This window comes from Cyphomyrmex costatus, unplaced genomic scaffold (genome assembly GCF_001594065.2).
Source record: "Cyphomyrmex costatus isolate MS0001 unplaced genomic scaffold, Ccosl1.0 scaffold882, whole genome shotgun sequence".
NCBI lineage: Eukaryota > Metazoa > Arthropoda > Insecta > Hymenoptera > Formicidae > Cyphomyrmex > Cyphomyrmex costatus.
In genome coordinates this window covers 164,211-184,985 of record NW_017280466.1, presented here as the reverse complement: position 1 = coordinate 184,985, position 20,775 = coordinate 164,211, and the positions used below count along the sequence as shown (strand labels likewise).

The following is a 20,775-nucleotide window of genomic DNA, read 5'->3' as shown; positions in this document are numbered from 1 at the left end:
AAGGATCAGCTTAAATAGCGAGCGCGCCTTTCAGGTCGGAAAGACGATTGCCAACTGATATAACGCTCGTTGACGACGTTGACGAGAAACAGCCTAAAGCTTCAGTCACATTACGCATTGGAGATTAAGGATCGCGAATCATAGATTAGAAGTCCGAACCAGTCAGATAATTTTAATTTCAATCTGATTGACTGAATTCTAATCTCCAATTCGCAATCCTCAATCTCCAATGCGTAGTGTGACATAAGCTTAAGACTAATATTCCATTTATCGTACAAGAAATCTTTTAAGCGTATTGATTAACGAAATAGAGAATTTCTAGGAACTCAGAAATTTTTCTATCCTGCAGTCAATCAATAGGTTTGAAAAGCTTTGTTGTTTGACATATGAAGTATCAGTCTTAGACTGACACTTCGTGTGCAGTCCTTTGATGACAATTTTTCACAGAATTTTTATATAAAACAGAACATTTTTCAGAAATATTAAGAAAGTCTACATCTTTTCTTAGAATTTTTCATATATATAATTCACAAATTATTTAACATTAAAAACATTTATCTTACAATTTTTTTTCTGATAAAATTTTAAAAAATCTGAGAGAGAGAGAAAGAGAGAGAGAGAGAGAGAGAGAGAGAGAGAGAGAGAGAGAGAGAGAGAGAGAGAGAGAGAGTTTAAAATACTTTTTCAGAAATTATAGGAAATTGAAAATTTTTTAATCTTTTAGAATGTTTGAAAATTTATGTATAATGTATAAAATTTTAAGAAAAGATATATATTTTCTTAATATTTTTGAATGATGTTCCCATTCCTAAAAGTTCTCAAAAATTTTCATTAATACAACAAATTTTCAAGTATATTTTTGTGTCGTATTTAATGTAGAGAAATTCTCGAGTCTATAAAAATTTTCTATCTTGGCCTGCAATCGACACGTTTAAAAAATTTGTCGTACGACACATGAACTATCAGCCTTACATACGCGTGATTGTCTGAGCAAAGTCTAGCGGGTACAAAGATCTGTGATATTTGTACCTGAAGCGTTCATGAACGCAGGCGTGTCAAAATCCACAGAGATTGCTCGCGAATTGCCACGACGCAATTCGTGTGTCAGTTTTCACTATACAGAAAGAATAATGAATCATCATGAGAAAACGACTCGTTAGAGTATACCCAGTCTGGATATTTTAAGATCCAGGATTTTTGGACAAATTTTAGCCAGTGATCTTTGAAATATCGAAGTCATCTGTGAATTGATTGGAGCAACAGTATAGCTAATATCAGAGATGTTCCCATATGTACTTAAAATTGTTAGAGTGAATCTTACTCTAAAGACTCAATTTTCATTTTTCAATGAAAGATTCCATTCTAAAAATTTTAAAGAAGAATTTAAACTAAAAAGACAGAATAATTCTATTTTTAATAGCAAATCCACTCTAAAAATAGCCGAAGACAATTAAGCTTATAAAAATTGATAATATATCGCTCTTATTTAATAAAAAATGACACAGCTCAAATAATTAAGTTTCTCAGAAAAGAAGAAAAATTATTTTTCAACTTGATAGAAAATTATACATTTAATCAATATTGGTAAAAAAATTATTTTTAACCAAATCAATTAAATATCAGTCATTTTCGCACAAATAATCCTTAAAAAACCACTCTCTTTTTGAGAGTTGCGATAATTAAAACAAAATTACTCTTAATGAGTTGTGATAATTTTAACGATTTTTTTATTAAATAAGTAGGTCACTTTTGGATTGAATATAGTAATATTTAATTCATTCATAGTAATAACTCGAAAGTCAATTTAAATTGTTACTTTTAAAGTAACAGAGCAACATATTCTGCTATAAAAATGCAATATTAGCATGGGATTTTATTAGAATAATTTTGTAGTTTTTAATGTGCAATTGACGATGCAAGATGTATAAGCGAGGATTTCAAGATCCAAATCCGCGTTTGATTGATATGGGTGAAATGACTATACCGTTTTCGTCGCTTTTACAGTTTTTATTTACAAACATCACCCCGCCAAGTATCAGCGTCGTCTTGTTTCTTTGTTAATCCATTTAACGTGTATTATATTCGAATGAAACGGTATTGATCTATATCGAATGAGGGAGGGGCGGGGGGAGTAGGTGAGGGGCGAGGATGTTTTTAGGACGACAGCTAAAAACAGGCTACAGTCGTAGAAGAGCAAAACCGAGGAAAACCTTCGTTCTAGCGAGGTTCGCGCGGCGACAAAATCGAAGGCCGTATACAAGTCATGTCATGGAGCAAAAAAAAGGAATTATTTCATATATAGACGAATTATTTAAAAAGAATTAAAAATCTATTGATTGCCGTTACAGAGAAGGATTTTCCTTCTCGGCGTTCGATCGACGAAAATCAAAAGCGAATTGACGCAATGTTGCATCAAACGTATAGATCTGATGCAATATATCAAAGCGCCAAGGCGATGCAATGCAAGAGTCACAATACAGCAACACGCGCGCGCGCGAAGTCTAAAATTAAAATGATTTAATTTATTAAAAGTTTTTAATACCATACATCCTTTTAATGACCAATTCTATCAATATAGATTAACTTTAAGGGTTATGCCACCTTCGCAGCTTAAAAATGATGTGTATTGCTTGGAATCTTTTTTTAATGAAGGAGTGTGTATGAATAAAAAATTATTTATTGGCTTTATTATATGCATCTTCCAGTGTATAAAAAAATTTTTTTATACACTGGAAGATGCATATAATAAAGCCAATAAATAATTTTTTCATTTACTCCTTCATTCTTCAAAAAAAATTCGTATTTACAAAATGGCGACCCTATATAGCCGTATCGTCAAACATCTTTATTATCCACAAATCTCTCCATGGTGTTGTTCAAAATTTCTACACAATTTGTCGTGGAACAAAATACCAAATGTTTTTATCATCTACATACTAAAAACTAAAGAAATACACAGGAGTTTTTTCAAAAATATTGATTTCTGACAAAATGGTGAATATTTGAAAAGTTGTTTTTTCGCCTAATTTTTATATAATTCAATATCGCAAAAATCCTATGTACTTCTTTAGATTATATATAAGAGCGAGTATTCACTCCAAATTTCAAGTGAATCGGATGAAAAAATTATGCACAACACTTTGAAAAAAACCATTTTGAGAGTTTTAGTACTTTTTGTTCATAAAGCAATAAAATCTCAATTTTATCTTTAGTCTTCTATTCCTGGATCATACAACTGTCCTTCCAAGAGTTCGTTTGACTCATTTGCCTCTTTTCTTTTATTAATTTCTGAGCCTCTAGGCTCTTTTTCGTGACGTGCTTATTACACTCTGTTTCTTTTTCCATCAAATAGCGATTCGGTGACGCGTTTCACTAAATCGATTCTTGTAACATAAGATCATTGAAATTTTTAATTAAAATTAATTAAAAACTATTAGAATTATATTTTTGGAATTGCAAATTATCGATTTAAGCAAAAAATTCAATTTTTTCAAACCTCCAAGATGGCGTAACCCTTTAATCTCGGTTTAACTTACTATTTATTCTTTTCTAATTCTTAGAACCAGAAAGAAATAAGTTAAAGTTAATTATATTTAAAAAAAATATATTAAAAGTCAATCTACATTGTAAAAATATATAAATCGTATTGTATCCAGATGAGACTTTGTGTTGTCTAGATTAAAAATCAAACAGAATAAAATGAAGACATACGCCGAAAACGATATTGCTGATGTATCTAAAATTACTAGATTTAAATATAATTTTGTTGAATTATAAAAATAATTACGTATAGAAAACTCAAGATGAGTAATGCTGCAAAAAGTTTTGACATTCTAACGACTATCTTAAGCATCTTACATAATTATTTTGATAGCATCTAACAAAATGATCTTCTAGCTAAATTTTTTTTTAAATACTTCAGCAAAAAGTATTTTTGCTATCTACCGTTTATTCCATGTAAGCTTCCATGCGAATAAAAATGAGTAATTTTTGACTTCTTGTTTAAATCATAAACATTTCTCTAATAAAAAGTCTTCAGATTTGGTTAACGCAAAGTTGTACGATCGGAGATTGCGAATTTCCTTCGGATTTTGCCGCCCCAGTGTCCCTGGAAATGTCTACGAGCGGAAGCTCGTCTACCGCAAGAAAATGGTATTCTACACCTAACGCGAAGACTCTCAACCCCGTCTTGGACGAGAGGTCTCTCTGTTTCTTTTCCTCCTCCTTTCTCCTCTCTCTCTCTCTTTCTCAGAGATGATTTGAGCTTTTTTCCGAATTTCAATTCTTGGTCATCCATTCATACCGACTTCCGCTCATACAGCACAAAAGCTTGCAGTAATATTGTTGCCATATTTCAATAATATTGCAGCAACGTTGCTATATTGTTGGAATATTGCAATCTTAATAACCAAAAAACATTTTGGAATATTTCAGCAATTTTCAACGACGTTGCTGCAATGTTACTGAAATGTTCCAAAAAGCTTTCGCTTATTGAGATGTAATATTGTTGCAATATTGCTGAAATGACCTGTACTGTACAAGAGGTGCTGTCGAAGTGTCGCGCGACCCATGAGGTTGAGATTCGCCTGGCTCTACACTTCTCTCTATCTAGTCTTGCGACAAGTGGCTGCGATTCCGCAAGCGAACAAGTCGCTTAAGAACGACGCTCGCACCCGCGCGCTTGATTTGAAATTTTTCTCCTTGTTTCTTTTTTCTCCTCTCGCGAATTTAACTCCTACACACCACCGCGCGGATCACTTCGCGTCTTGTCACTCGCACATTTAAGTGGTAATTCGCTACTCTCGTTAGCAAAAAACCGTATCTCGTACTTCGTATCGGCTACACGTATAAATTGTGCAAAAAATTTAGCATGATTAATCGTAGGTAGGCCTTTCTTGTCGGAAAAGGCACGCGTACATATACATATATGTATCTCGCGTCATATTTCTTCTTTTTCTTATCGTGTCTCCTCTCTGGTGTATGCATATGTATATATAATATATGTATGTATACATAATGCGTAAGTCGCGTATACAAGTACATGTGTAGATATACCATCGACAAGAAAAATGAAGGACAGAGGAAGGGTGGCAGGGTACGGCAGGGCGAAGGGTGTGTGAAAGAGCTGGAGATACACATCTAGCACAATGATATTCATAACAGCAATCATAATAAATATCCCTTTGCATCTTAAGTACATGAAAAGTCTCTGCTCCTGCATGCTCTCAATTTTTCGATATTGCTAGAATTTAACTATGTCAAAACGTCTTCCTTATTCTCAAATATTCTCTCCTAGCACTCTATTTCCTTCTTTTCTCTTTCTCTTTTTTTTAGTGGCGATGCAGAGCACTACAATTTTTGTCATCGCCCGAGCTGCCGCAAAAGAAACGATAATCATCTGTCATTTAATATCGTAAATCATGATTAAGAAATAAAATAAGAAAATGAGCGGCAGGATAAAAATTTTATAAAATGTAATATATTGTGGAATCGAAATAAAAAAAAACTTGCAGATATAAGATTGAAATAAGCGATTCTAAGAAATATATGCAATAAGCACAATTAACGTGTTCGTGACGTTTAGAGTTTGTACATACAAAACTTGATGAGTAATCGTTTTTTTTTTTATATACGATATTATCAAAATGTTACATGTGCTTCAAGCGTTTACTCAGATTATTTGTTCCATAGATAATATTAAAAAAAAAAAATACAAAATAATTCTCTTCCAAGTGTAACGAATCGTGGAGATCGAAAGAAGGCAGTCATTCCAATCCAATGAGACATCAATGTTGATAAGCGACATTGCAGGAATCCGTTGAAACGATTCGCGATGAAATCCGCATGTTATGTAATCTGGACTTTTGTCTCGAGATCGTAAAACATCATCGAGTGTATGCAAATGCCTCTTCAGGCACGATGACAATCGTCGTCGCAAAGCAAGACAACCGTGGGTTATGGTTTTTTTTCTTAGACATTTTATCAGAATTTATTATTTCGTGTAAACGTTTATAATAATTATAATTTACAATTACGATGGGTTGATGATAAATACAAATAGAACAACGTAATTTGGGACGGGGAGAAAAAGGGTAAAAGGGAAGAAAAGGTGGAGAGAATTGGATGGTTGAAGGATAATGGTTTTCGCGTGAGTGGATAACAAGTAGCTGGATGGATAACTATAGCTTTTCGTATGAAAAAAAGGAGCGAGAGCATGATATGAAGGACAAATCGTGTGAATTCGGGTGATCAAACTCGTAGTGAAATGAAGGGACCTACCGTCGTTGCTCTTCTCGCGATCGCCAACGTGCGCACGATTTGCTCTCAAAAAAGTAAATCATATTCTTAATGATGGATTAACAAAAGGAGAAGATCTAGTAAAGAAGATTGAAGAAATTCTTGTACCAAGAAAGCCGTTGTTGATGATAATGATGATGATGGATGATGATGAGATAATGACGTTGAAAATAAAGATAGAGATGGTGACGATGATGATGATGACGATGATGATAATGCTGATGATTATGGTGGTGATGTTGAGGATGATGATAATATTGATTTTGATAATGACGATGTCTCTCCCAACCGAGTAAAGTCACTGTCAGAATTATTAAAAAAACATAACGTTTATTTTGGAAAATTTATAATATTTAGAAAATGAGAAGAACACAAGATGTTAATGTTCAATTTGTTGAATAGAGGATGGGATAGTTGGGATAAGGATTAATTAAGTTAAATTAGAGAAAACATCCCTGAAGAGTAGATTCAAGAAAAAGGGACAAGAGGAGGAACAGTGTACTTGAAGGAGAAAAGGACTCGCGAGAAGGAATGAAAAGAGAAGATGGTTGCATCTGAGGATTCACTGCGCAAGATCCAAAAGTCAACACTACCCTCTGATGCATCATGATGATCTTCGCATCTTGCTATTTCTAATTACACACGCACGCACATACACACGCCGAGTCTCACCCAGCCAGCCCTCGTTGAACATTCGAGGACTTTCCGGAAGAGAGATAAGGTTGGAGAGACGATACCTGTCTGTAGCCTTCATCGTTCGACTCTCCAATCTCGAGTCTTTTCAAGCAGAACGAATTGCAAAAGATTTAGACAACAAGAAACGAGCATAACAGTATCGTATTTCATCTTTAACAAATCGCGAGTGGTGTAAATAATATTGAAATACTCATTTCATGTTTTAACTAATTTCTTGTTGTCTGTATCATATCTTTACATTACCTTGCCTCGATGTTAAAAGAACTCGTCTGTAACACAAGTCACAAGATATTTCTGCCAGAATGTAGGCTCGATTTCCACGCTCTGCATCCATTGCGATAGAAGCGAAACTGATACCGATGATAAATTATAATACGAGGCTTCATTCTCGCTTCTGCTCGACGGAAGGAGGAGAAGGGTAGAAAGAGTCGCCGAGTTTCGGATGCTATCACTGCTCATCATCTCTTCGACTTCGCGTCCGTCTCACTCTCGTTTCTTTTCTTTTTCTCTCTTCCTTCCTAGCAACCGAACGGTGTTCTAGCGTAACTGACCCTTCCCGGCGATTACGGACATAATCTTGTTGCGATAAAGACACCGATTATACATCGAGAAATATCAACGCGATAACAGGAAAACGTTTACCCCTTCACGTGTAATTAGCGACTAACTTGCTGAAACTGGCTGTCTCCCATAGCGATATTACATATGCGTGATATTAAAATGTGTACGTGTGTATGAATATATATGACTGCCAGTACGCGCGCGTATATACATATACTTAATTATACATATATATACGAGAAGTGCACGAAGATGCATTCAACATCTCGTTTCACATCTCCTCTTTTTCTCTTCGCGTCGGATGGCGAACGCGAGTGGAGAGCGTGATTTGGATAGTCTTTGACCTCCCATTAGAATCTTGCAGTTTCCTTTTAATGTAGAATAGCTTTCTGTTAACAATGATCGAAATACTTACATCGCGTTTCAAACATGTGATGCACGTAGTACACGTCGAACGAAGTCTTACATCATCCATACATATAAATTGTCAATACATTTAATTTGAATACATCGCATAATTTATTATTCGACACATCTGTTTATCCTAATTAATCAGTAATTGCATATACAAATACGTATGCAATTATTTTTCGACTTTCTTCGATGTGTACTCAATCGAGAGGTCAAGCGTTTACGCGAGCCTCGTCTTTGAGAGAGAGTTGGACTTTGGTATTCTACAACGACACTGTCTTTGAAAAGCAATTATCATAATTCGCAACATGTAATTTTTTTTTTCGCAAACCCTCAGAAATCAGAACATCGCAAGACAAAAAGTAAATACGTGACTATATATCTATATTCGTTTGTATGTTGTGTGCGTATAATTCGTTCTCTCTCCATTCTTCTCGACCGCGCTACGAGTTTGCTAAGAATAAGTGATATAAATATATATATATATATATCTGTGATGAATATATTATATAATTGCGTATAATATAATAGAGAAAGAGAGAGAGACGAGGAGCGGTCGAATAGAAAGAGCGAGAGGAAGTCGAAGGTCCGGACGCCAGGATATACAATCTCTTAATAACGTGTCGCACGTGTGTAATCTCTGCGTTCGACAATGGGAACTGAGCGGCTCTTGTTCAAATCCCTGTTCTCCTTCTTCCGCATTCCGTTCCACGATCACATGAAACTTGAGGGAACATGTGTGAACGATCGCGACGACGAGCAGAACGACGGCAAGGAACGTCTCCTCTTACGTTACAACACAACTGTGATAATGAGAATAACGGTGTACTACCGATGACCTTGATCGATTCAATCTTTTCTCTCCGCATGTAAATTACAGATAAGATTGAAATATGGTAAAAAAATAATTCAAGGAAATTTATTCTAGACTGTTGAATCGCAATTTTGGATTTTCAGTAAAAGATTTCGGGTGTGGCGAAAGGAAAAGGGAGGAGAGTCCGTATGGGAAGAGATATATCGAATTGTGCATGCAGACTGTGTGCATAATCATGGTAGTATGTTGGAGAAAAAGAAAAAATATATATAAGAAGATAAAGTGTGAAAAATCAAGTGACCACTGATGTTTGTTTTGGAACTTAATAACTTAATGTATTTGTTTTTACTCTCCTTTCTCCTCCTGCGTTCTTCCCTTCGTATAATAATATTCGTTACTTGCTAGACAATGTGAAATTTAATTTAAATGACAACTGGATATAATGTAGTAGATTCATGCGTGCTTTTTTCATTTTCTCATTCTCTTCGCTTCTTCTCGTACCTCCGCGCTGTTACTTTTTGGCTTGTATCTTGTTTCTTTTTTTTATTCTAACTTTGTGTTCTTTTGTTTTTTCTTTTGAAATGGTAAGCAGCGAGCAGATTTTGGGAGTAATGACAGTGGGTCGGTCGGTCCTCTGCATGCCATGTCTCGTCCCGATGTGTATGATTTACTCTTTAATAGTACATCATTTTCCTATTCGCAAAAGTCAAATAATCTAGCGTTTGCTTCCTTTTTTCTGCTATATGCGTAATCGACAATGAAGGTGCACGCGCACACGTGTTAGCTGCGTCCGCGTGACGATTTTCGCATCGACGAGATAGGGTATGCAGGGAAGATGTAAATGTGTCTCCTCCTGTCCTTTCCTCTATTCATCCACAATTCGCTCCTTCCTGTTCCTCCATACAAACGGGACAATAAACAGATTTCTTTTTGTCTAAGAAATTTCGTACGCGAGAGACCGTATAATCCATGCACTGCTCGATCGTCTTCGCTAATAATGGTTTTTCCCACGCATTATCTTGATCTGATACACGTTGCATCAACGTTCTTGCCTCCTGTCTACTCCAGGTGTCGACCAAATTTACAATTTTATGTTTAAGTTCGATTCTTTTAAGAAAAGAAGATGTTTAAGATTTTTCATTTGCCATTATCCACGAATGGGCACGATCGAGCATGGGTGAATAATTCGGCTCTTAACGTTCGAATTTTTCGAACCGGACATAGCAGCTGTGGCGGTGGCATCGGTAGCAGTGTACGGTTATGTCAGGATAAAGAGAGAGAAAGAGAAAAAGAGAGAGAAAGAGAGAAGGATCAGTTTTCTTAAAAAGAAGAGATTTAAGGAAAAAGGAGGCCTGCGATTGGAAGGAAGGAAGGAAAGAAGGAAACGAGGTACGCGAGGGACGAGAGGTTAGGTGGATATGGATGGATGGAACCGGGTGGATGGACATACGGGTGAGCACTTCAGGGGGACGGGGGGACGATAGAGAATAGGATGTTCTTATTAGGTTTAGAAAGGACTTAAGCGTAGGAAGGTTAGTTGTCGCCGCCCTCCTGTGGCTCGTCCCCGTCGCCCTGCGTGTCACTGGTCCACAGAGTGAGGTTGTCGCGCAGTAGCTGCATGATCAATGTGGAATCTTTGTAGCTGTCTTCATTAAGTGTGTCCAGCTCCGCGATCGCATCGTCGAACGCCTGCAAAAGTAATAAATGTGTTAAGATATTTTTCATTTAACCTTTTTTTTTTTGTTATTTTAATCTGTATTAAAATCCTCTTTATTATCACTTTAATGCATATATACTATAGAAATCTTAATATTATTTTTTAATGATAAAAATAAATTTAATTCCAAAATAATTATTAGAGCAGTCCAAAATGTATACACATATTACTTTTAATATAAAAATAAAATTTTATCTATAAATACAATTATATTAATTCTGTCAATATTCATAATTACACACCACACACATACATATATATATATATATAAATCAATAGTAATAGCAATTTAACTTGTGTAATTATGTATATATATATATATATAGAGAAAGAGAGAGAGAGAGAACATGATGCGAGATGGTTAGTATGGTATCACAGTGAGGTCTCACTTTATTAATTACGTAGTATAAAAGTTTAAAAAAAATTAAACAACACAACATTCACATAACAGTTGATGTTAGAATTAAATCAAATTAGGATTTGGCCATTAGATAATGAATAGGATAAATACACACGGCAAGAACTACAGCTGATTTTATAGTAAGACTGCGGATTCCAGTGATTTAAATATACATACAAAAATAAATACAAGTATTTATCTCTTTTTTTAATTATTCAATTCAATGAAGAAATAAAATAATGTCTTATTCTTTTCTTATTACTCAAACTACGAAGATTGAGATTTTAGCAGGAGTGCTTTAATCAGAATACATAGCTTAATTATCGCCCGTGTTTCTTATCAGCAGTCTTATCACGTACCCAATTCGACGGCGAACGAGTTAATGCACATAACAGGGGCTTTATATAGAAGAAAAATATCACACTCAGTAACGCCAAGAGCAAGCCCTCCATAATCCTTCCTCTAACCTGCTTAGCTAAATGACAGGCTCTAGCCGGGGAATTGATAATTTCGTAATAAAAAACGGAGAAGTTGAGGGCAAGGCCGAGCCTGATCGGATGCGTAGGTTGCATTTTTGCCTTCGCAATGTCAAACGCCTCCTGATACGCCTTCTGCGAATCCTCGACTACCGCTGCAAATGCAAATCAGCCTCTATTCAGATTACACCTTCCACGACCTCATTTTTGCGCCGTAACCATCGAAGTAATAAATTGTTGTCGGAAAGATGTGACGGGAGAGGAGCGTGAGGAGAGGAAAGATGAACAAAAGCTGAATAAATGGAGGGAAAACGCAAGCGAATTTCAACGATTCGCTTCGTGTCTGTCCTACAAAGATCGGCGCATGTCGTTTCACTTGGAATTCTGTTGGCCTTGAACGGGCCGTGTCCATAAATCGTCACCGATCTTCTACGACATGATCCTGCTAAGACGTACATCTTCTGATTGTGAGTCATCGTGTATGAGTCGAGCGAATAATTCGTTATGGCAGCGTAATTACATTACAAATTTAAATGCAAACGCCTTTTTCTGCATATTAGAAATTTTACACGTGGTATTTATAGGATTGCGTCTAAGTAAATTAGTCACATTAGCTGTCCATAGTTACTAAAATAACATTACTGAAATCATCTCGATATTACATAATTTGTCTTTATATAGTCCGACAATTGAACTATTATCAGTAGACGTTTTTCATAAGCGGTTGTTGAAAACTATAAAAATAATCGTAGTACACTACATCATAAATATTAAACTCAACCGATCTTTGTAGGATGGAAATGAACAAATTGGCAGAACAAATTGTAAGATAACTTTTGTTGTCATTGTGTACCATCACCACCATCACCGTCATCGAGCTCTCTTTCCCAAGAAATCGCTAGAAAAATAACAATTAGTCCTCTGATCGTGTACCTGTTTGGCCAGTTGACAGGCCTTGTCTGGTGAGTTGAGAATCTCGTAATAGAAGACAGAAAAGTTAAGAGCGAGACCTAGCCTGATCGGGTGGGTAGGCTGCATCTTTGACTTGCTGATTTCAAAGGCATCCTGGTATGCCTTCTGGCTGTCGTCTACCACGGCTGGATATTACATGGATCATCAAATGTCTATCTTGTTTAGCGTGAACTAACACGCTTCGAGTGTATCGTATCAAATCTTTGAGAGCTACTTAGAACTTAGAGGTACGTAGTAATATGGAATTATCGTGTTTCGAAATGCGCCATGAAAGGATTCAACTTTTACATTAGCATTAATTTGCCTCTTAATGTTTTTAGAATTAGATTTTCTTAGAAATTTTATTAAGATATATATTAATCTTTTATATATTATATATATATATATTTATCGACTTGTTCTATTTACGTTCTAAGCAGCTCTATTGTTCTTATGTGCTTGCTTTTAGGCAATTTATATATTTCTTTCAAAAAAAAGATAGACTACTATTTTTCCTAAATGTAATTTTACATACATGTTTAATAATTATCTTGCATTTAAATTGAGCAAAACTCTGTAAATGCAACTTGAAATGAAAGTCATCTGATTAGCAGCACTTAAGAGCATTTTTATCATACTTAATGCGAATACTATGTTTGCATTCGCTCCAATATTCGTTATTTATTATTTTCTAAATCTAATTAATGTAAAATTCTGAAACTTTCCAAAATTAAAATCTCACTCTTAAAGATTGAAAATTGATCCACTCGTTTTATAGACTAGTCCAATTTTCATTATTTAGTGTGAGATTCAATTTCAAAAAATTTTTTTAATTTTATATACATAAATGTTTGCAATTCCCTGGACTTTATACAAATTTCGTGTTTTGTAACTCATAAAAAAAGAGCAATATAAATTTTACTAAATATATTCGATTAATTTAAAAAACAGAATCTTCTACTTAATCTTCAACATCCAATATTATCATATATATTATATAGCATTAAATAATTATGTACAAAGAACAAACATAAAAATACGTTTAAATTAATGGCCAATAATTATCTTTGTTATCAGTATTTTTTTGCAGAACTTTGCAATTGAAATGTGTGACTAAAGTTTCACTCGACAACGTTGCAATCGACTTTCACCCGTGAACGACTGCGACTGCAACTGACTCTGCTTCCGATGCAAAAGTCCAGGGATCCGCCCATAACTCAAAACGAAACATCTGTCGATGCAGCTGCGTTGTAATGTGAGTGCCAGAAATGGTCAATTTGAGAAAGGTCCATCTCGTGCACTTGCACAATCGGATGCAGTTGCATCGACCATTCGGGAAGACGATCAAAGCGAGGTGACGACTTTGCAAAGAACTTTTAATAATTTGGTGTGCATTTAATGCAGCATAAACGATCAGGTTTAATTAACGCTTTACGCCAGTTGCACTGATAACATTCGTATCGATATTGAACAAGAAATCACGATTGTATCGTTACAAAAGATAAGATACTGTTCATTTGATGATACAAGTCAACGCAAACGTTATTCTTCTTTCTTGGCAACCCTTAAGTAACAAAGATAAAACGATACCTGTGTCGACTTGTGTCACCAAATGGAAAGAGTTTATAATCTCGCACTTCGAATCATCTCTCGCTTTGAAATTCGCCCCGGATTAAGTACGCGAGATAACGCGGGGGATCGATACGTACTATTTCTGGTTTCACCGGTGGCGACTTCTGCGAGATACCTGTAGTAGTCACCCTTCATCTTGAGGTAGAATACTTTGCTCTCGGCATTGCTAGCCTTGGAGATCAGGAACTTATCTAGGAGTCCCTGCAAAGAAGCAAATACAAACGAATGAATAAACGCAGCACTGACAATGAGATTAAAATAAGGTGAACAAAATCGATGCAAGAGAAAAATGAGTTTAAACGCTTAATTTGCTGTGCTCCGTGTACAATTAATTACACACAAAATTTGGAAAAAAGAAGCGACTTTTACAAATGGAGAAATTATTTTTCGTCTTCTATACTTCGCATCTTTCTTTGACAATTCCCCGATTTCTTTCATTTTCACTTTTGTGACAACCATATCCATTATTTTAATTATTTATACAATTAATTATTTATACAATTATACATTTTATGTATATATCATATTGTATATACATTAAATACATATACTAATACGCGACACATACATATGTATAATGCTGAAAATATTTTCGGAAATGAATTACGCAATAATATGTTGACACACTAAGATTTAAACTAATAAATCGGTTATTAATTGCCAATAGAGCATGTCCACAAATTTTGATCATGTGATCAAATTAATGTGGACAACAACATGGAATTGATGCGCAATGCGCCGGTCAATGACGAGTCGTTTCACGCTACGCACATTCATCCCAACCGTGTCTACTAATGACGTAAGAGTAATGTTGGCCGACCAACTTTGCATGCGCAAAACTCGCACGCAAATAGCGCGCGCGGAGATATTTATTGCGCCTTAACGCAAACATAATTATCGATCGTAGTGATCGGGTCGGCGAAAGGAGATAAATAAAAATTTGCTCCAATTACGTTACTACATAACTTAATAATTTTTGACACAAAAGTAAAAACAATAAAATATTGCGTATTAAATTATACAGATTCAGGATTGTCACAAATTTTTCGTCCTAAAATTCTATAACTTTTTCTCGATTTTCAGATAAAATTGCATAACATTCCCTGCTGCTTTCAATAATATTTTGAAACTTTTTTCTATTTTCGTCCCTTGAAAACCGTTAAATATTTTGTTCAGAGAGCACTTTATAAACATAGTAGATAATGTAAATTACTATTAATGTTGCTAATACTTGCACTTAACTATTATTAAGTTGGTAATATTCTAAAACTACGTTGAGGTGTAATGTATATATATTAATTTTCTTTAAATCCAAAAATTATTTTCCAGAAAATTTTGCAAAATTCCTTTACTTTTTCCTGATCGTTTTAGATTTCCCTGACATTTGCCTGATTTCCTCGATTTCCAGAGTTTCATAGCAACTCTGGTATGTAAAGATTGCATCGTAGATACAATTTCCGAAATAGATTCCATTTTTGCTGTCGCGAGCTGCGAGAGGTAAATGAACACGCTCGGGCCCAAGATTCTAATTTAACAGCTCCGGTTATCTTATCGTCGTACGAAATGAGTCTCGAAAAGCGCGTCACCGCACAAATCGTCGCATTTTGATGCGCGAACGCGCCGTCATAAATTACGCCGTATAATCACGTGAGCGCGCGATCCGCGTCGCAATGAAGGTAGAGAAGGAAAAGAGAAGATAGCCGCGTTATACGTCATCGCCGTCGTGAGTTTCACCGTCTCTCTTTCGCGTATCGAACTTCGCCAACGAGAGAGACCGGTTTGAGTCACTCCCAAAGTTCACTCATTTATTCCTCGGCGTTTATTAATTTTAATCAAGCGCCGTTTTCCCCGACGACTTATAAGACAAAATCACCGCTGTAAATTATCGAAATGTGTTTCTTTGGAGACTAAAATGAAAAGCCACCACGTGAAATCTCATTTCGCGAAACAACATCGATTTCCATCTGAAATCCTGCACGGTATTCGCTGAAATATGTAAATATAGATCTAAAAATAATTTTATTAGACCATCGAAATAATTACGTAGGAAACTCGAGCAATGTTGCAAAAATTTTAAGATTCAAGAAACCAGTTTGAACATCTAATATAATTATTTTAATCGTTCAATAAAATTTTCAGGTATATATCTAGCAAAATTTTTAGATACTGCAATAAAATCATTCTTTCTGAGTTGTTCTATCGGTCGTTTTACACTGTTAGATATCATCAAAAGAGCAATGGTAACCTAATCTCTCGAGTTAAATAACACTTTGTTATTTATAACTTCCATGTGTATCAAAAGATAAATCAATTCATTTCTGTAGTTAGTTTCAAAGTAAACAACGTTCATATTAACACATGCGTTTAATAAATAATAATGAACTAAATTCGTGCCAAATTTAATATTTTTTTACTTGAATTGTACTCCATTGTGTTAGTTAAATTAGTTATATTGATTGGGAGTGATGACCTATAAAAAGTATTAAAATAACTCTATTGCATATAATTTTTGAATTTAATTATGAATTTAACAGCGTATATTATCCATATGTTGTTCCCAAAATTCACATCGAATCGCATTATTTGCTTTCAATATATTCTGTATTATTTTTTCCTCTCTTTTCATCCTCCCTTTCATTTATCGTCTGCTGTCCCATTTATTTTTAAAATAGTTGTATTTCGCGATAATTTATTTGAGATTTTCCTACGTTCTTTCCTCTACGTCCATCGAGTTAGAAATAACTCGGTTTTATTAAACTGCAGCAAAACCGGCGGTGGATACGTCAAAGTGCAATACAATAGTGCCACGCTTACAGTGACGTGTATAGGAGCGCGAGAACAGAAACAGAAACATCACTCCGATCGTCCAATGATTGCGTTTCAGCTAGAGTCTTGCTCCAGTTTCGTCGTTTGACGTGCATCTTTCAGCCATGTTTCCTCAAATCTTACCCCTTTCCTTCTATACAATTCTGCGCTCGTTGCAATTAGCGCGCTTGTCTGAGTGACCACCTTTACACGTGCAAAAAATGAACGGAGAAATAAGAAAATTATTTTAATAAAAATAATAATAAAGTTTTCGCGTAAAACATGCTGGTGAAACTGTGTTATACAACTCAAATGTCTTAATTAGATTAAAAAATTAGAAATGTCAACACAATCAAAATGTATGTCCTCAATAGCTTTGAAATTAAAAAACTGTTTTTAATTAAAAAATATTTAGAACATATATATTGATATTTTTTTCAATCCAGTTACGAATTTCAATTTAATTGTGATATTTAAGCTGTATGTTAACGCTTTCCAACGACACTGTTGTTTTATGCGATAACTTTCTTATTTAATTATCATTATTCTTCGAATATTTGCGTATGTATTTGATCATTCGATTTTTTATAGCAATTAAAGATTCTGTATTTGAAATATCCCGCCTGTTTAACTATATTAAATACACACAGATTTTATGAACTTGATATTATTATTTGTTCGTTTATTTTACCCTTTTCAACTTTGTATCGATATCTAGAAAATGTTTCTTAATTTATGTAAGTAATCCAAAGGAAACGATAGTCACAAGTGAAAATATTATATTTGCTTCGTTTCAAACCTCTAAATATTCATAACGTTCACATTATCAGAGGCTGCTCCTCGCTCTGGTGAACTACTGAACTACAATGTTCACGAAACGTTAGCATTCTAATGATATGAATATGGACACAGAGATAATCCGCGAAACGCACAGTAGCTTTTGTATGTAATAATATTCATATTATTTCATGATTAACAAATAAGTGCAAGTGCCTTTTTCTAATTCACAATATATTTTTATCGCAAATTATTTCTGCCGACATAGAATTTGAAAACATTTATGAAATTGAGATTCATAATGGTAAAAATGACGCGACGAGAAACAAATGCACTATTTTATTATGTGTCATCATATTATTCAAACATCGAAATAAGACCGCTGTGTGATACTTTTTTTCTCTCCTTAAAGAAAATAGCCTCGAGCGAATTTAATTCTTCAGAAGAAAGGGCCTCTATTACGAGGCGGAACGTACCATTTCCGGTGGCTCGAGGTACGTTCGTCTGAACAGGCGTGCCCGCTTCCTCTTCCGTTTCCGCTTATTTCCGGATACTGGAAAATATCACCCACGTAACGAGAACGGAGATCGAATGGAATCCCGAGGCGCGTGTCGCAAAAAGCATCGGGTAGATTATAATTCGCCGAGTTTAACGAGTTTCGAGAGCGTCCGAGCGATGAAGTTCTAAAGGTCACGTTTTAATATCTCACTGTGAGTCTCTATATGAATAAAAAGTGTCCCAAGGAACAGATTGAAACTTGGGAAATTAAAATATTAAAGGATTCAAACAGTTCCTAAATCATTATCTAACAGGATAAAACAGGATAAAATTTAATCAAGGAAAGTAATGAAAGGCTATTTTTTATATCCTGATTTTTAACATTGTAGAGATTTTTCATAAAATCGTTCACAAATAACTCGCCACTAACTAATCAAATAAAAGACAATTACAGTTGCTACAAATTCTTTATCCTGAAATTCCATAACTTTTCCCCGAATTTCAGATATAATTTAATTATGTTCTTTGATTTTTTACAACTTTTGGAATTTTTTGTATTTTTTATCTTTGTTTCAAAATCGTTAAATATTTTATTTAGATAGCAATTTAATATAGCAATATAAATATAAATTACTATTAATATTGCTGCTTGTGCATTTAATTGTTAAGTTGATAGTATTCTAAAATTATACATAAGTGTGATTTATGAACGTCAAACTTCTTTAAAACCAAGAGTTTTTATTTTTCAAAAAATTTTGCAAAATTCCTTGTCTTGTCTCTGATTTCTCCGACATTTTCATTATTTCAATTTCTCTGACGTTTTCATTATTTCTAGTTTTATGGCAAACCCCTGAATTATTTCAACGTTGAAAATAACATAACCATAACGTAACGTTATTTATAAAAAAAAAAAGACCGTCGCTTTTACAGTAAAATACAGACATAAAAATCGCTAATAGAAACTCGTAATTGACCCATGTGAAATTCAATCCGGGAGAATATTCTTCACCCTCCAGAGATTCCGAGCAAGGAAGCGTGTGCGGAAGGTTGTCAACTAAGAATCTGTAAGACGATCCGGGCGCGGAAGAGAAACGGCTATTGCTCGCAAACGAGTTTCGACGCTCGAGGCAAAATATCGCCGCGTGGGTACAATTCACCTCGTTTCTCAGCGTTGACACTTTATTATGCAGATGCCTAACCCGCTACCGAAATATAATTTCTTTATCATCTCGTAATTAGTGGAAATTGTCTTAACCGCGTCATCGTTTAACGCGAGGAATTAAAATAGGCAGCAACAAGACCTCTTTCCAATTAACTTTAGCAAAATTCATTCAAACGGAAAATTTCAGGTTTAATTATTAAAAATGATAAAAAATAAAGACCACATTGTTCATTTTTCTAAACATTTTTTACAAACAAAAACAGGTTAAACATTCTATGTATACAATCTCGTATCAATTTAACGCTAGAAAATTCTAGAACATTTCAATGTACAAACTACGACGCGATCTTTTAGCGAATAAAAAATATTGCAACGGTTATTCTTCGTAAATAAATTAACAAAAGGGAGGAAACATTTCTATAATTGCTTCCTACAAGTTGAATTTTGTGTTGTTACTTAAAATTAATTAACACTCCAAGAGAGAAGTCTAACAGGGCTAGAAATTCGCGTCAATGCTTTCGACGGAACATGTTGCTATGCTAATGACTTCGTGGTGCATAAAGCGGGTATTTTCGTAGTTGCATTTCCTCGTATACCGTTATCGCCTCGCTAAACGACAACGCAATAACGAATCGCTAACGAATACATGGCACTGCAGTTAGATGTGTTTTGGATCAAGTTAATGCCTGCATTAAGGAAAAAAGTGTTTATTTGATTAAATTAATTTTATTCGTCTTTATATATATACATATATATATATTTCTTTTGATGAATGTATGTATTTAATTCAATATTATATTTGCTTTAAACTTTAAATACATACATCTTTCCAATTAAATATATATATATATATAATAAAAACAAATTAAATTAATTTATCCAAACAAACAATTTCTTTCTGAGTGTGCAATTCCTTCAAAGAAAGAAATTGCTTATTAAAAAGTGAAGAAGACTTTCTAGTAATTAAACGTTAAATTAATCATCTTGATGTGAAAAAGCGACTTTTTATAATTGACGGCAGCTTTTCTCTACAAACTTCGTAATACTCTTTTGGCTTTTATTTATCCATATTCGAGTTATATGTCCTCGTTTATTTGCTATAAATAAATATTTTCATTCCACGCACATTTTCTATATCTCTTATTTTTATAATTTTATTTTACAAATAGAAATTAAGTTTATTGAAATAAACGACGCATGAGTATCTAAACTTGATAGACATTCGTTTAGATCGCGAGATTTGAACAAATTTAATCTCTTCGTTTATAAAATAAAATTGTAAAAAGTAAGATATCTTAGAAAAAAAACTGGGTTGAAAAAAAAGGAGTAGAGGTCAGGACATTATTAAATATAAGTAGACAATAAATAAAGCGGGCGTATTCTGGAATCCTACGTGCGTAGGAGAGCGTTCCGGGATAAAGAATAACTCACGTGAGAGGATGAAATCATCGTTCTACGTAATTATGCGAAATTACTTGTTTATCGATTCCCGCCCATCGCAATTCTCGGAGCGCGACCCCCTTTGGACGCGCGAGCGCCGCCGATTACTCAACGACATATAATTTTCTTCGACACCTT

At 34.5% G+C, this 20,775-nt stretch overlaps 1 protein-coding gene across 3 annotated transcripts in view; it reads right to left on the bottom strand.

Annotated features, from left to right (window-relative positions):
• Window positions 1-9,088: 9,088 nt before the first annotated feature.
• 14-3-3zeta (tyrosine 3-monooxygenase/tryptophan 5-monooxygenase activation protein zeta) overlaps window positions 9,089-20,775 on the bottom strand; it is a 78,191-nt gene continuing 66,504 nt past the window's right edge. For 2 of the 3 annotated variants that reach the window (XM_018549771.1, XM_018549773.1), the window contains exons 3-5: window positions 14,033-14,156; window positions 12,306-12,469; window positions 9,089-10,468 (exon numbers count right to left, since the gene is read on the bottom strand). In XM_018549771.1, coding sequence (XP_018405273.1) covers window positions 10,313-10,468; window positions 12,306-12,469; window positions 14,033-14,156 — 444 coding nt within the window. In that variant the 3' untranslated portion in view covers window positions 9,089-10,312. Of the gene's footprint in view, window positions 10,469-11,363; window positions 11,528-12,305; window positions 12,470-14,032; window positions 14,157-20,775 lie in introns of all 3 variants that reach the window. The other variant, XM_018549774.1, reaches the window with a different exon arrangement.